Source organism: Lagenorhynchus albirostris, chromosome 9 (genome assembly GCF_949774975.1).
Source record: "Lagenorhynchus albirostris chromosome 9, mLagAlb1.1, whole genome shotgun sequence".
Classification (NCBI taxonomy): Eukaryota; Metazoa; Chordata; class Mammalia; order Artiodactyla; family Delphinidae; genus Lagenorhynchus; species Lagenorhynchus albirostris.
The window spans coordinates 35,565,000-35,582,239 of NC_083103.1; the positions used below are offsets into that span (position 1 = coordinate 35,565,000).

The 17,240-nt window shown below is 52.0% G+C and overlaps 1 protein-coding gene across 1 annotated transcript in view; it reads right to left on the reverse strand.

Moving 5' to 3' along the window:
- The window catches only part of SLC6A5 (solute carrier family 6 member 5), a 52,936-nt gene extending 40,228 nt beyond the window's left edge, over positions 1-12,708 (reverse strand). The window contains exons 1-5 of the mRNA XM_060160835.1: positions 12,640-12,708; positions 11,786-12,322; positions 9,053-9,191; positions 6,357-6,488; positions 5,835-6,008 (exon numbers count right to left, since the gene is read on the reverse strand). Coding sequence (XP_060016818.1) covers positions 5,835-6,008; positions 6,357-6,488; positions 9,053-9,191; positions 11,786-12,322; positions 12,640-12,708 — 1,051 coding nt within the window. The remainder of the gene's footprint in view (positions 1-5,834; positions 6,009-6,356; positions 6,489-9,052; positions 9,192-11,785; positions 12,323-12,639) is intronic.
- Positions 12,709-17,240: the final 4,532 nt, after the last annotated feature.

Here is a 17,240-nt window from a genome sequence, read left to right on the forward strand (position 1 = left end):
CCATTTTCTGATAATAGTGCATCTAGTTTGAAGGTTGTTCCAAGAACCAAATTAAGTGAGATAGATCATGAATGGAAAAATGTCATGCAATGCTTAGCACACAGCTGGATTCAGTAAAACTTGGGTGCAATGCACTCGCCATTGTTATACCTTTGCATGGGGTGAGCATCTCTAATCCTCAGCGTCGCCTCCCAATCCCACTTGCCAGCCGTAAATGATCTACTACCTCCCACACATCCCCCAGAATATCTCAGAATACTGGGTAAAACTGAAAAGAGTCATTAAAAGAATCCCTTCCCTCTGATGAGTCCTTTAGACCACAATTTTTCTAAACAGCAGTACTACTGACACTTGGACGAGAAAACTCTCTGTTGTGGGAGGCTGTCCATGCATTGCAGGGTATTAGCAACATCCCTGGCCTCTGCCCACTGGATGCCAGTGGGCACCCACCCCACCCCACCCCAGCCCAGTTGTGACAACCAAAACTGTCTATGAACACTGTCAAATGTCTCCTGCCAAAATCTCCCAGGTTTGAGAACCACCAACCACTATTAGAGTCCTCAAAATACCTTCTTACTCAAAACTATCTTCTTTAGTCAAATAACAGAGACTTTCAGGGGGAATCTCACCTCATAATTATCAACTATTTACCGAGGAAGCATTTGTCTCCCCCAGCAGGCACCAGAATGAAGACAATTAAAGCACCACCCATAGCCCTTTTCTGTAAGTAAGCACAGAAGTTATTTCTCGCCCTCCTGCCCAAAAGTACGTCCCCTAAGACAGACGAGATCGCTAACACACGGGCAAACGCCAAATCGCTTGCTTCCAAAACTGGCACTGAGAAGCACATGGGCAGCTTCCCTACAGAGCGTCTCTGGGCGTCTCTGGATCACCGCTCTCCCCTGCAGTGCAAGGTCACAGCGTCCCTGAGGCACTGCAGCAGGGCTCCCTGCAGCCTCAAGCCTCCTGCAACATCCCTTCCCACCACTGGGCGGCAGAGGCGCGCTTCCCAGCACACTGCGCCTTCAGGTCGGCCAGCAACGGAAGGAACGATGGGCCGTGTCATCGGCTAGCTCTGCGGCCCAGCAACCCTGAACAAAGAACAGCGATAAGGATCGTGCTGAATTGGAAGCTGTTCGAATGAGATTCTCCTTACGCGGGCAATTATGAATAAATGAAAGCATGTGAAAGACTGGGGAGAAAAGGAATCACTGAATTAAGGTTCTAATGAAAATTAAGCCATTCCAGAAACAGAAATGATATTTGTGCACTTCGCATTTTAAATGACCCAGCTAGCTCCCAATTTCAAAGAACCGTTGCTGGTCTTACTTGGCAGGCCATGGATTAGCCCTTCAACATTACAAATACCTGGAGGGTTGAATGCCCCTAAGGAAGACAGCCTCTCTCACAATCTACACCTGAGAAATGTGTGGCAAGCTCAGCCTCCACGGTGGACGGAGCCAGGGCTTTTGCCCATGGCCGGAGCAGGTACAGGGTCCTGGCATCTGAATGATGAGGTAGGGCTCCCAGGCAGTATGTCCCTAGCAGAGCTGAAGGGCCATGGGATAAACCCCTCCCTGCTATGAGTGAAGGTCATAATGGCGTGGGAATCTACCCCCATCTCCTGGGACAAGCTTCCCACTAACACAGGGTACGGTGGTTATGGGGTTGTAAGGGGGAGGGTGAGCCTGGAAGGTCATTTGTGGAACACCGCCCTGGGGGAGGGAGTTTTTCCATTTCCTAAACAAGCTTCTCTCAGTATGGCCACTTGGGAGGCAGCCTGGGACTGTCTGGACTCTGGTCTTGTCCAGCAGAGCAGTGGGGCTACAAAGCTATCCATGTCTCTATAAGTCAGGCCATCATCCCCTTTTCCAAGACACCCCAGGACCCCAAAGGATCAATACTTACACAAAGGATACCTGGCCCCAGTCAAGTGAGGATAACCCAGGGAAGGACAGATTGAGGGTCTCCACTAAGAGAGGGGAAAGGATTGATACCTCCATTTTCAACAAACAAACAAAAAATTTTAAAGCACTGGCTAAGAATGAAATAAGATCTGCCCAGCCTGTCCATATGTTTCCAGGGAACAGAGTGAAAAATGTCCATTGTCTCTCTCTGCTCAGAGCTTGCATCGTTTTTACGGTTTATACCAGTCGACAAGGTGCTTAGCTGTCTAATGTCTTCACTCTGCCTTTCATGTTCCCTGGGATATTGTGAGCCAGGCAAAAAATTCCACAAAACCCAGGGGGGCCTGCACCCACACGCCTGGCCCAGTCACTGTGCTCAGCTTGCTGTAAAAAACACACACACACACTATATATATGTGTGTGTATATATATATACATGTACACATACATATATATACATATATATTCTCTGACTATAAAATAAATACACATCCGTGATAGAAAATGTAGAAAAAAAAGAATGGCCCCAAGTTTACCAGTTAACATTTTGCGTATCACCTTCCTATATGTTTTCTAGCCAGCACATATTGTTAGTAAAAATGAAATTATACTATAAATTGGTATCCTGCTTTTACATTTAACAGGATATGCTGACGATTTCCCTATGTTTAATGAATATTCACCTTTAAAGACTATAGAATACTTCATCCTATGGATGCACTATGATTTATTTGAACCATGGAATTATTGAATTTTTGTTACACGTCTGTTTCCGGTGTTTTCCTAGATTGTAAATATGACTGCAATGAACAATCTCGAATAGTCCTTACCTGTGTCTCTGATTTTCCTCTAACAATAGATCCCCAGAAGTGGAATTACTAAGTCAAACTACTGTTTAAACGAGCTTTCTTTTTTTTGCGGTATGCGGGCCTCTCACTGCTGTGGCCTCTCCCGCTGCGGAGCACAGGCTCCGGACGCACAGGCTCAGTGGCCATGGCTCACGGGCCCAGCCACTCCGCGGCATGTGGGATCTTCCCGGACTGGGGCACGAACCCGTGTCCCCTGCATCGGCAGGCAGACTCTCAACCACTGCGCCACCAGGAAAGCCCCTAAATGAGCTTTCTTTTAAACCTACAGAATCTCAGCTAAAAACATCAGTTAGGGAAAAACTGGACAGATGTCACTCTGCCAGGGCTGATAGAATAGAACCTTCAGGAACCCTGGATGAGCAGAGAATCAGGGGTCATGAGACCCAAATCCTTGTGCTGGCTCTACCTTGAGACTTGTGGCCTGATACTTCCACCCTCTAAGGCTTAGAGTCCACTTTGTCACCTGTGAAATAGTGATCACGTCACCTGCCTCTTGGGACGTATAGAGCTCTTATTAGGAATAGCAGAGACATCATTTATGAAGCTGCTTTGTAGACTGAGAAGCATTTAACTTGGTCGTTCGGACCGTGGCCTTGGGAGGCAGGCAAACTTGGGGTCAAATCTAAGGTCTACCACAGAGCTCGCTTTATAAACTTGAGCTCCAGATTTTTCACCTGTAAAATGGAAATAATAATTAAACCATATGTTGGCTTGTTGTCCATCTTTTTTTTTTTTTTTTCGGTACGCGGGCCTCTCACTCTTGTGGCCTCTCCCGTTGCGGAGCACAGGCTCCGGACGCGCAGACTCAGCGGCCATGGCTCATGGGCCCAGCCATTCTGCGGCATGTGGGATCCTCCCGGACCGGGGCACAACCCGTGTGCCCTGCAACGGCAGGTGGACTCTCAACCACTGCACCACCACGGAAGCCCCTGTTGTCCATCTTAACATTGATAATATGAGTTAAAGGGTTTAACATGGTGCTTGGTGTGTAGTAAGTAATGCTGGCTATTATTATTAAGGTGCTGCACACATATTAGTGGATATTGTTGGCAGAGGAGAACGTGTTTCTGAACTCCTATCCCTCGCGAGGAACAGCTGTGGGACACACGTGACCCCTGAGGGAAGTGTCCAGGGAAGCTTCCTTGGAGGCTGGATCAAGACAACAGCTCTCTTTGGAAGAGGTACTCCCTTGGAAAGTAACTTCCGTCCCAGACACAATCTGGGAAAGACAGGCAGGGCACTGGGATGACCTTGAGGTTTTTCTCCACTCCAGCCCCACATCCTAGAAAATGCACTTTGCCAAAACGACATTTTTGGGAATCCATTCCAGCAGCAGATTATTGGTTGTGAATCTGAGAACAGCTACCTTAAGTGGGGTATCTGAGTGGGGTTCTCTCAGACAGCAGCTTTGCAGAGGTGACCCTGAGTTGGTAGGGACTCCAGGGCAAAGAAGGTGGGCACTCCATTCCAAACATGGTTAAGGGCAGCTTAATTAAGGGATGTGGGCAAACACCAACCTGGTGGTTCTTACCCTTGGGGGCAGCTGGGGAACTGTAAAAATAGATTCCTAGGTTCCATCCCCAGAGAGTCCAACTTAGCTGGTCTGGGCTGGACCCTAAGTGATGTCTTGATTTGCTAGTTCCCCAGGTGATTCTCCTGTGTAGCAGCTTGGGCTGAGAACCACTGCGCTAAGTTAAGAATCCGTCCACGTGGAGATTGTAAAGATGAGGGCACTGAGGCCCAGAGAGTCTAGAGGCACTTACTCTTGGTCATTCCACTGGGCCGCACACCTGGGAACCCCACAAATCCCCATCCTCCCATTCTTGAGCACTCAGGTGCACTGGGTTTGAATTTGATGGGCGCACGTTTCCGGTTTCAGCTTTCCTGCAGTCTCGTTCAAAGCCTCTCAAGGTGGAGGCTGGACATGTTGTGTGCATACATGCACATGTGTGGAAAAATACTCCAGTGTGCATTACTGCCTTTAGGGATGTGCATCTCTCTGGGGTGTGGGAGGGATGGGTCATCTTTCTCTCTTACACACTCAAAGCATTTAAGTAACTTCCTACTTCTGCAGTGTGCAGGCTGTCAGGGCAAAAGTGCTGGTTTGGGGAACCAACACTAAAAGCCAATCATACAGAGACCACAAGATTCTGACTTCAGCCAGATCCAGCTTAAAGGGAATAACAGCTCCGCTGGGGAGAGAAGAAACTACTTGCTTATTGGTGCCCATTAAAATGATGAGCACCTGCAAAGGCAACTGATACTAGCACCTTCTATTTGTATGTTTTTCCAACTACGATCATATCCTCCGTTTCTTTTCTCCTTACAGAGGTAAGTAGGATGAAGAATGTTGTTAGTAGTTCTATTTTTCAAATGAGGAAAACTGAGATCCAGAGAGAAGTTACCTGACACAAACACATGCACCATCAGGGGCAAAACGTCTTACAGATCAGAAGCCTTGCCAGCCACTCTGCTGTTCCTCCTCACCGTCACGCCCTTGCCCTTGACCCAACAAGCTGACAGTTCCCCCAAGTCCTCAAGTCCCAGTGGATTTCAGGCCCGAACCAGCCTTCCCCCAGGCACACGCCTTGCCTCCCTGGGCAGCCTTCCCCTCTTCTAGGTTAGGTCTTCTATCACAGGTCCTCAGTTTAAGTGTCTCTTCTCATGTTTACCTCATGCACTGGGCAGCATTTTGTGAAGTGTGGACCCAGGATCACAAGCATCGCTCCCCTAGATGCTAGACCCCATTGCTTTACAAGTTGTACCATGCATGTGAGTCACCTGGGGACCTGACCCCAGCCAAAGCTAGTAAATCAGACTATTTGGTGGACTTGTAATTCTACATTTTAAACAAACACTCTAGCTATTCATGAGCAAACAAAAATTTGATTACCCCTCCTCTAGGCCATGAGTTCCTTAAATATTAGAATTAAGTACATTTGATGTTGGTTTTAATCTCTGTGCCCCCAGCACAAAACCTGGCAAACATAATATGTGCTCAATTCGTCCTCATTGAATGAATGAATAGTTCACCTAGTGTAGGTATATCCAAACTTACCTAATAAAAGTTTGGTTTTATCTTTGCATTCTGGCGTGTTCCAAGGGTTGTTGCAGGAGCCCCAGGGCAGCACAGACACAAAGGAGGCAAACAGGTAGAAAAGTGTGTAGCAAATAATCACGTTGTAGTATATGGCTATTAGGACGGAGATGATCAGCATTGCGATGCCGCAGCCTGGGGAAGCAAAAGTTCCGGGGATTCATTCCCTCCAAATCCTGCGGAATCCTTACAGTTGGGCACAGGGTGGGGACCTAGGTCTTGGCTCTCTCTTACAGATGGATACACTAATAGTGGAAAAGACTCTGTGTCTACCAGGAACACTAAGGCATTCTGCCAGGAACGGAACCATGCCAGAGGTGATCTTGGGCCATTCTCCAGAGGGCCCCAGTGGTGAAACCGATCAAACGGAGAAGGAAGGAGCGGGTTCTCCTGATCACAGAAGCAGGTCTCCCTCCCCGGGGCCACGTGGTGCCACGGAGGGCAGGGGAGGGCTGAGGGAGCTGGAAGGCAGGGGGGACTCACCTTGTAGGGCTGGGATGGCCTTCCACACAGACACCGGCCCCTGGCTGGCGAACTGGCCCAGAGACACCTCTAGGAAGAAGATGGGCAACCCTGCCAGAGCCAGCATCATCAGGTAAGGGATGAGGAAAGCACCTTGGAAAGAGAGAGTGCGAGGTGAGAGCCCAGGGAGGCCCAGGCCAGCTGGCTCCACCTTCCCCCGCAAGGAGGAAGCTCCCTTGCCTTCTCTAGGAAGCTTTCGATATTCCAGTTCAACCACAGGTACCCAGGACATTTAAGAGCCCTCCTCTGAAATGTACAAGGGTACCCTGCAAACACATTCTTTTTTTCAGTTCCCCATTGGATGGGTTGCTAGAGGTTGCATACTGGGTGAGTTTTCTTTTCTCTTCTTTTCTCTTCCTTATTCTAGTACCTCAGTGTCTCCAAATTAAGCTCTTCTAATGTTCAACAAATCCACACCTTTGATTCACTACTAGAGTCAGATTTGGTGAAATCTCATTGGTACCTTAGCCCTCCAAAACCTTAAAATCTTCTAAGCTAGGACTCCAGGAGCCCTCAACTTGTTACCTGCATACCTTCTGCCAACCAGGGTTGGACCCGCTCTGCCAGACGGGTGGCAGGGACATCCCTTTCCCCACTACCTCAGCCATCACACACGTCTCAACTTCCTTCTCCACATTAGAAGTCCCTTCCATCCTTCAAGGTCAACTCAAATGCTTTCTCCTTCAGGAAGCCTCCTTTCTCTGTCCTCCCACAGTACCTCTCCCCAGGCGCTAAGCACTTGACACTATTTATGTGGGCGTCTCGTCTAGACTGAGGGCCCCTGATGTTGACTCTTCACATCTATTCCCCAGAACGCCCAGTCTAGGGCACCAGTAGCTGGCAGGCCTCCGCAGACTTCCTGAGGGTTCTCTGGGGTTCTTTATCCTCAAGGATTCTTTGAGGTTGTTCGGTAGAGGCTTGGGGAATAGCCATGATCTTTGGACGAGGGACTGCTGTTGCAGAGTCAGAACCAATTCAGACTCGAGATGCCAGAGTCCAGAACACTGGGCTCCACTGAAGGAAAGCTGATCTTTCTCTAGTCTCTTCCTCCTGCTGGAAGGGCCTTTCCTGTCGGGGCAAAACCAGGGCTCTTGCTTTAAACCAGGGCTCTTGCTTTATCCTCTCCTGAATGGGTTTTCGAGAAAGATGTAGATTGCGCAATCTTTCTGTTTTGCTGCTGGGAGGGAGGAAGCGAGCTCTCCACCCGCGCCGCGAAGGGGCCCGGAGCTGCAGTGCGGACGAGGTTGCCTACCCTCCCAGCGTCCGGCTCCCTGCGCAGCCTAACACTTCGCAGATTGCAGATCGCAGATCCCGGGCGAGCAAAGCACGGACCCTTTTGACTTGTCCAGCAGGGAGAGCAGCAGGGCTGCAAAGTTGCCGCACTCCCTGGACTGGAACTCCCTTCCCACCCTCAACCTGAGTGCCCGCCCCCTTTCCTGGTACTGTAAAGCTTAACACGGCACCCTGGTCTGGGGACTCCCTGCAGAGAACCAAGGGGTAACACGGCTGGGGCGCCCGTATGTGTGTGGCCAGCATGCGTTCTTCTGTTTCCGGGGCACCCCTGATTGCGAACGCTCTGCGCTCCTCATAAATACTTGTCAACGTGTCCTAATTTGGAATTAGGGGGAGGGTATTAACATATTTTTCCGTTTTCATCATCACGTGGGGCTGCATCTGTCCCTTGTCCCTGTGCCTGGAGCGCACCGAGAGACCAAAATCAAAAAACAAAACCAACCAAACAAACAAACTTAAGCTGCCTAACCCGATGGAGTGAGGGGCGCAGCTCTGGTCTCCTTGGTCCAGTTGAGAAGCTGTGAAAGGGAATCCTGGGTGCAAATTCCTATTCCTAGAGGGGGTTTGACTTGTCACTTGAGCCCCGCCTTGCAAAGGAGACCGTGAATGTGCCGGGTCCCTCCTCGGTGGGCAGGGGAGAGGATCCTAGAGGCCTAACTGGCGTCCTCCCCATTGTAGAAACGGTTTTCCTTCCACCCAGTGAGGACAAATGAAACGGAAACCGTTTTTGCAAAACGATTTTTGCTAAAGTCAGAATATGCCCTGCTTGTGCCCATGAGGATGTGTGTGGCGGGGTGCTTCTAATAGATTTTCAACAGCACAACCCCCAGCCCCTCTCTTCTCCCCACTCCTGGTTCGCCTGCATCCTGCGTTCTGCACGACCCAAGCTCCCATTCCCAAAGTCTCCTATGTAGGCTCGGATTTCCAGGTTATGATCTTAAAGCCTCCTTAATTCAGCGTCCAGGATCGCACAGCTCCTGGCTCTAAAGTTGTTTAAGTGTGGGGAGTGTGTCGGGTACCGAAATACCTGTGGGCTAAATTAGGATTTGAACTTCCCTGCACCAAGGCTCAGTTGAATCAGGGCCCAGCCCCCCAAGCTGGACCAGTGAGGAAGCGTGCGGACCCATCTCTTCTCTGAGCTCCATCTCCAGACAAAAGCCTCCTGGATCTAGTGCCAACCTCTTTCAATAGCTCCTGCCCTCCGGCTTCACACGGATGCCCACAGGGGACGAACTGGAGTGTGAAGAGGCTGCTCTCAGCCTCCCCTCTCAGCCTCGGTCCCCGTCCCAGGGCTCTGTGTCACCCCCCAACCCACAAGTGCCCGCCCCGCCACGCCGCAGGCGGAAAGAGCGGAAAAGCCATACCTCCCCCGTTCTGGAAGGCCAGGTAGGGAAACCTCCAGACATTGCCCAGCCCTACTGCATACCCCACCATGGACAGGATGAAGTCCAGTTTGCTGGACCAGTTCCCTCGGGCCTTATTCTCATCCCCTTGCTCGTCCTCCTGGGGGCGGAAAAGCACATGGTCGGATACCAGCCCCGGGGAAGGTCTGCAAGCAGGCCCCATTCCGCCCCTCCCCCACTGCTGAGGATCCTTCCCAGCAAGCAGGCCCCCACTTTTCAACCGAGGATGCATCGGCAAGCAGGACCCCAATTCTGAAGAGAGGATGCATCTACAAGCAGGGCCCTGACCCTTCAACCCTGCAGAGAGTCTGTCAGCAGGAGGCTCCCAATTCTGATCAGAAGAGCCACCCTAAATAGACTCCTGAACCCCTCTCTCCCTGCAGTCAAATCACACCAGCAAGCAGCTTTCCCCAAACCTTGAACTGTAGGTGGATTGCAAGCAGGTCCCTCCATCCCCAACCCACAACCAAGAGTTCATTTGGCAAGCAGGCCCCCAATATCATGCCTAGAGTCCCCGGCAAGCAGGTCCCTAACCAGCCCCTCCTCCCAAAATTCCTCACACCCCTTACTCAGCCCTTTCTTTTTTTGGACCCCATGCTAAGGCCAGAAGGAGAGCTGCAATGCCTGAAGCCAGCCAGAGCCCCTGCCTCACTTTCTCTAAAGCCTACGGGCAGGACCTGCCTGGTCAGCTCACTGAAGGGGGCACCTTTCAGCAGTGGGGCAAGGGAGGTGGGAAGGAGAGAGACGCGGGGGTGAAACAACAGGAAGAATGGAGAAACAGACATGCAAAGAGACAGGACATTGAAAACCTTGAGTTCTGGTCGAAACTTTATCGTCCCAGCTGGATAACCCCAGGCAAGCCACTGGCCCTTGCTGAGCTTCTGTGTCCCCATCTGTAAACTGAGGGGCTCAGAATCACCGTTCCCTGAGGCACCCCCCAGCTCCCGCAGTCTCTGGATCTTTGGAGCTCACCTCTCCAAGCTCACACTAAGATGCTTTCTTGGGGCAGTCCCTGGTTCTGGAATGCCTCACTGGAAAGCAGAAAAAACTGGAGGTGAAGCCACCTCAAATAAACTTGGGAAATGTTCAGGACACCTGGACACCACACAAAGCTGCCAGGGACCCAAGCCACCGCACAGCTTCCAGCTCCTCAGTCACCCTCCACCTCATTCTAGCAACCTGGCACGTCCACACTGTTCCACAGGCCATGGAGGGTAAAGAAGCAGCTGCCCAAATGGGAAGGAAGTCTTGGGGAGAGAGGAGGAGGGTCGAGGTGGGTGTCAGAAAGGCGAGAATCCGAAAGATGGGCAGAGCTGAAAATAGGCAAAGGCAGGGCTTGATCTATACTGAACATCTTTAATAACCCCACTACACTCCTCCCACACACAGACCACCTCCAGCCACCACCACCCCACTTCAATTCTTCCGGGGCTACGAAGGGTGGGGATTCCAGCCCTTTTGCCGCAGTGCGGAGGTTAAGCAAGGCATGCGGAACAAATTTTCTGCCTCTACCTGAGGTCACACTCTCGGGCACATGCTGTCACTTGCTGTTAATGCACACAGTCAAACGCTCCAGAGGTGAACCCCAAAAGCAAGGGCGAGCGGGAAAGCCTAAGTTTATGTCCATTTCTAGTTATTGTAACAGCTGAGCTCTTGCTGTGTGGGCATGTGTGTGTGTGTGTGTGTGTGTGTGTGTGTGTACAAACACTAGAGTAACTAAGAAGGGCTATACATACCCTAGATCTCACACAGGCAGATGTTCTGGTTCAAGAGTCCACCACTGGCTACACACGCTTAGCCCTTGAGCCCAGGGGAGGAGAGGAGATAGCAGTAGAGGCAGGCAATGGGAAAGGAAGAGCTAAAGTATGTGAAAGGGGATGGAGGAAAGAAATCAGGGAAGGAGGGAGAGAAACTGGAGGGAGATGGAAGAAGACAAAAGTCCATATGGGAGGGGGGCCACCAGGAATAGCTGCCTCATCCCTAACTCAGGACTGGGATTTGCTTTGTGGGCTTTTCATGCTTCTGGTTGAGCGTAAAGGATCAAATGCACAGGTGAATCCAGGTTTTTGGGGCCTGAGGCTCATACAATTGAGAGAGGTACTCTAAGAAAATATATATATATACACAAAATTAGGTACCAGGTTTTGGAAAATATAGGCTCTGAGGCTTAAACTTCAGTACTGGCCTCATGTAAGCCACCTCTCATCAAATGAGCTCTCATGTGATAAATGTAATTCGCAGTGCAAAGCCTACAGGACTTAAGTGATTATTCCCCCAGGTTTTTCTCTGTATTTTCTTCTCCTTTTTTAAATTAAGAATTGTTTTGGAAAAAAACAAAGACCCAGTCATTAGCAAGAGGGGGTTCTGTCTGCAGAAAGGGGCAAGAATCTAAATGCCTCAACTGCTTAATGAGTCTGCACCTGGATTTCCGCTACCACTGAGGCTGGGAGGGGGCAGGTAGCGGCAGGTCCTGAGGTCGCAGTTCCTCTGGCAGCTTCGCTGCAGCCCTCGCGCCCTGAACTAGTGACCCCAGCGCAGTGCGAGTTTCCGAAGCCCCAAAGCTGCCTCCCGCATCCATCACCTGGCTCTGCCATCCGGTCTCCCCATCAGCACACGTGCACCCGCTTCGGCCTGGCTCGCCTCTCGCGCGGCTGGGGAGCAGAAGGCGGCGCGGCTCGAGCGCGACCTGCTTACCTGGGCGGCAGAGGTGGCCACGCTGCCCGGGAGCACGGACGTGATTCCATCCGTGCCCAGCACCACGGTGCTCTGGCTCATATTCACCCAGCCTACGGCCGGGGTATTGTTCCGCTCCAGGGTGCCCTTGCCCACGCTCACGTTCGCATCCCCCTCCGGGCCGTGCAGGGCCGGAATCTTACAATGCAGCGCGTTGCCGGGCCCGGCGCCCCCTGAAGGAGGGGCGGCCTGCGCGCCGTGCGCCTCGCTCAAGTCCCGCAGAGCCGCCGAGGCCGCCGGCGCCCGCGGGCTACCGAGTTTGCAAGCCCCTACTCCCGGCCGCTCGGCCTCGCAGGCTCGCGCGTCGGGGAAATGGAAAGTTTGGGCGCCGGTGGAAGAGGACCTTGGCACACGCGGCGGCGGCGCGGCGGCGGCCGCGGTAAGCCCCTGCTCCGGGCTCGTCCTGGGTGCGCACGAGCCATCGTGGTGGCCCAGCGCCACCGCCGCCTCCAGGCTGTTGGCTGGTTGTTTATTCATTTCCTCGGGAGCACCGCAATCCTGCAAACATAATGTGAAGTTCGTGCAAAAAAAAAAAAATAAAAAAGTCACGGCAGCTTTAAAAATACCTGTATCTACCTATAGAGATGTTCACAACTCAGGTCCAGACATAATATCTAGAGAACAAATTGGAATCTGGATTGTTTTTTTCCTTCTCCAAGAAAAACTGTAATCATTATTTCTCAGTCTGTCCGTCTTGTGGATAACTGGATGACATAAAGAAACTAATATTCTCCTCCCTGATAGAAGGTGAACTAAGAAAAGAGGCAGAAATGTTTTTTGGAGGGGGGAGAAGCGGAGGGCGGAAATCACCCTACAGCCATGAGGTCCCTGCCCTCTTTGGATTTCACATCACGACTGTAGAGTGCCCACGTTCCCATCACCATTGTAGAAAGATTCTTTAATTTTCCGCCCCATTTCCTTTGTCATTCAACAATGCACATTGCTTTTTTTTTTTTTTTTAAATAAGCGATAAACAAGCTGCGGCCACAAAAGCTGATGCCCGGGCACCTGCGAGTGTTTGAGGCCAAATTGGTTGTGCGAATCCCAGCGCTCCAAAGCCCATCCCCGCCCGCCAGGTAGCAAAAGCAAGAATAAGGATAACGACCAAAATAACAGCAACAACAACCCCACAAGAACAGTAATAAACCAGATTTCAAACACAAGGTAGTAACTGGAGTTATCTTACACAACCTACATTCATTTCTAGATTCCCAGATATGTAAAAGAACCTGAGAAGTTTTTTGATCCACTCCCCACGAATAACTATTCACACGAGTTTAATATCCATGCCCCTCCACTGGCTTGGGAACCAAAACTCACGACTAGTTTTCATTTGCTTTCTCCCAATTGAGGTTCAAATGAAAATAACTGTCAGCGGTGTTTTCTCCATCCACTTTCTCCCCGCGTGTTATCTTTCCGGGCTTTGTAAATATTCGTTCCAATAATTACTATTATACTGTAAGAATAATCCTATTACCTTCACCTCAACCACACACCTCTCGTCTAACCTTCTTTCACAAACGCACAGATCAGAACTCTTTAATCTGCACCAAATCTAAGTATCTCAGTTCTAGCCAGCATTCTTATCTCAATAGCCTCTAGGACCCACAGCGGCTCTCTTCAGTACCGGCACCTGGTTTTTCAGCACCAAGGACAGTTCCCAGAATAGCGGGGTTGGGAGACACCTCCAACCTCTCAGCTCCACAGCCTCGGAAACCTCTTTACGACCCTAGGTGATGCTCACAAGTACAATGTGCGCTCCATTCGCCTTCCAGAATGCACAGAACATTTCAAAAAGAAATATCCAAAACGAATCTGCCCTTCCTACCCTCGCAGCCCCCTCTCCTCTTAAAAGAACAAAAGCAAACACTCACCATGTCTGAAACAGGCAATAGATTGAAGGCAGAGAGTGAAACCAGCTATTGACAAGACTGGGTTCGGCTCCAGCAAGAGAGGCGCTTTCTATATCTCCTTGGGAAAGGCCAGGTTTGCGTCAGTGCAAAGCAAGGTGCCCTTCGTTTGACATTTTCTTGATAAGACAAGTTTGATAAATCATTACCTCCTTGGATTCGAGTTTTAAAGGGACAACAGCCGAGAGTACGCTGGCCAGTTGTCACTCGGTCGGGAGGGGGCTGCGTGTTTGGCGTGACTCATGTGGGTCTGATTACTAAACCGAAGCAGGCGGGAGGGAATGATAGAAGTTTGCCTCCTCCTAATTAAGGGAAACATGAGAGGGACACGTCCCACTGCACCCAAGCTGAGGCGCAGCCGCCAGAGGAGCGCTTTGGGCTGCTGAGGTGGGCTCAGAGGAAGGAGTTAAATCACTGTCATGTTTCCCTCTTTCTCTTCGGCTAGATCCTGTTGCCACCTCTCCAAACCTGCAGGCAGCGGATTCCGCAATATTACTATAAAGAGATCGAGGGTCTCACGAAGCGACACAGTTCTGCAATGGCTGTACGCACGGTTCCTGCATTTATAAGGCTGTACCAACCTTGCGTGTGGGACTTCAGATTCCCACAGCCCACCCTCCCAGCCAACCAGTGTTGGAGAGATCCTACGTTTTCGCTTAAAAATTGAGGTCTAGTGTTTGCATTTCTATTTTATCTCCATTAACACAATTAAGAGAAATCCCTGAGTAAAATTAGTACTATTCTTATTGTATGTTTTAAGCTCCTCTGAAAATATTATAAGTAAAAAGGAAATTATTTCCAACACTGACCTGGTTCTTAGGTCACTTTCAAAGTCACAGGAAACCCATTCTTTCTTCCTAGCCCTCTCAATAAAAATTCACCAGAGCCAGGAATGATTTGGACGCACAAGGTGTTATAGACCCTCCAAATCACCATCTGCTGCAACCAGGCGGTAGGGCTGGCCCTCCGAGATACCACCAGAGGACGTTCTACTGCTCTGTGGCTGGGGTGGAGGTGGCCGTGGCGATAGAAAGATGGACTTTCCTGCTGGTACAAAGCAATGGCTATAATCATTAGAAAGGGAAAACACCTTTACATAGGTGTAGTTTGGAGACTAATAGGGGATTCGTATCAAAACGCTTCCCTCTCTCCTTTCTGGCCGGGCTCCTTCAGGCAACTCCAGGCCTCGGAAATGGGGAGCTACGGAAAGCACTTTGTCCCTTCCCTGCTGCCCGCAGCCTTGCCAACTGCCTCGGGGTCGGCTCCGTCACACTCGACTGGGCCGTCCCCACGCGGCGGGAGGACAATGCTGCGGCGGCAGCAGGCGAGGCTGCGGCGGCAGATTGCGGTGGGCGCCCAGAGCGCTACTGCCGGGCCCCTCCCGCCTCCTTCCGAGCTGCGCGAACGCACGCGGATGCCTCAACTCACTGACTCTGCCCCCTGGCCCCTCCGGGGGCAGCCGGCTAGGGACCCACGGTCTGCATGACTATGGAAGGAGGACAGGTTCCCTGAAGAGACCTTCCTTGTGAGCTTCCTTGAGGGCTTCAGGCCGCTTTGTATTGTCGCTTTAATATTTATTAAGCTCTCAATATCGAACAATCGTGCAGGGGCTTTCCATGAATTACCCCATCTAGCCTTAACAACAACCTTTGAGAAACTCCCAGTTTGAAAGCTGGAGAAACTGAGGCTCAGAAAGTCGCTTTCGAGCCCTGGAGAATCTCCCAAACCCTCCCACAGGGCCGTCTGGGGGCCGATCGCGCCCTCCCTAGAGGACCGCTCTAAGGCAAACCCAGCGAGGTCGGGAGCGGGCAGGAAGGGAGATGGGGTGGGACTGTGGTGGGCTCTCTCTGGGGGAGGTCAGGAGAGAAGGCGGGGCCAGGAGTCCCACAGGGGCGCTTGCTTCGGCCCTGGTGGGCGCTCGAAAACACCCTGGACTCTGGCAGCCACGGGGAAAGCCGAGGGGCTCTGCTGGGCGCTTCTTCGGAAACAGTCCCCAGTTTCCAAGGAGCCAAACCAGGATGCGAGAACTGTAAAGGGCAGGCCTGGCAGCCCCCCGACTTCCGCGCCAGGAAGCGCGCCCCTAGGTCAGAGTAGGCCTCCCTCGGCGGGCCCTGCGCCCACTTCCAAGAGGGAGTCCCGACTTCGAAAGTCAGTTTTCGCAATTTGCATTTGAGCCGCCCGCACCAAGTGCCCGGCGCCAGCGGAGCGTCCAGCCAGCGCACCGATGCTCCGGGGCGCACTGACGTCCCTGCCCGGGCTGGAGCGAGAAGGAGTGCGCAGAGGCGGTGGAGTACTGCTGTCCTCGCCGCCCCGCGCCCCGGGTCAGTCCCCCGGGTCTGACGTTTCTCCCGCAGGCCCTCCCTCGCCAAGTGCGCACTCGGTTCCCTCCTGGGGCCCGACGTGCGTCAGGTCCTTCAAAGGCGGTTGACGCGCAGGCTGCAGGCGGTTGGCAGAGGCACTGCTTTGGCTTCCCACCTTCCCCCCACTTCCAGTCGCAAGGTTCTGTAGAGGAGGGGCCGCGTGGAGAGGGGAAGGAGAGTGCGGAGCGGGGAGACCTAGAGGGGTTGTTCTGAAGCCAACGCGGATGCGGAGTGGCGGGCACCAGCCTGGCAGCCGGGTAGGGGGCGAAGGCAAGAGAGAGCGTGCGGGGGCAGGAGGCCAGGGGCGGCCTTGCGCCCCGTTGGGTGTCAGCGCTCGGGAAGCGCCGAGGAGTGAGCCGCAGTATTTAGAAAAACAAGAAGAAAAGGCTCAAGTCCTGCGGTTGCGGGCCTCCACCCACGCCCTGCGCCGCCGCCTGTTTGGAGTGATAATCGGCCTCTGAGCGCCGCCGCCGAGCAGGCCGTAAATCCGCATCCGTCACTGAGCAGCCATTCGGTCGGAAACAGCCAGTCGCTATGGCCTTAATTACTTTGTCAAAGATGAAAAATAGTAATTGATTTTGCCCTTGATCACTCTGCTCCCCCCGCCCCGCAGTTAAGCAAATAAATAGCTATTTTTGAACACCCCTGTCCACCCAGCAGAATGGGGGGGCAGGGGAAGGGGAGTCTACTGAAAAGGAGGCCATCCCGTGGCAGCCCTGACGCCAGTGTTTGTGCCAAGACACAGGGGGCAAACTGGAACCCAGGCAGGAGAGGGCTTGGAGGGCAGCCTTTTGCCTTCAAGATGCTGCCCTCCTCCACACTAGAGGAGGAGAGAAATGGAGAGGAAAAGGCGTTTTACAAGCCCTGGCTCTGGTGTTAGCCTGTCGCTTGCGGCGCCAGCTTCCTCTCGTCCTCAGGGCAGCAGGTGAGAAACAGCTGCCCGGCCAATTTGACAGAAAGGCGAGGAAACTTGCCTAAGGTCAGAGGGCAGAGCCAGAATTTGAGCCCACGGTCTGTGCTGACTCTGGTCCACAGTCTGTATCTGTGTTCAGATGATTTTGCTATGGGAGCCATAAACATCTGAAACTTCTATAGATGATGGGTGCGGGGTGCTCAGTGTGGGTTTCAGGTGACATTGATAAGATA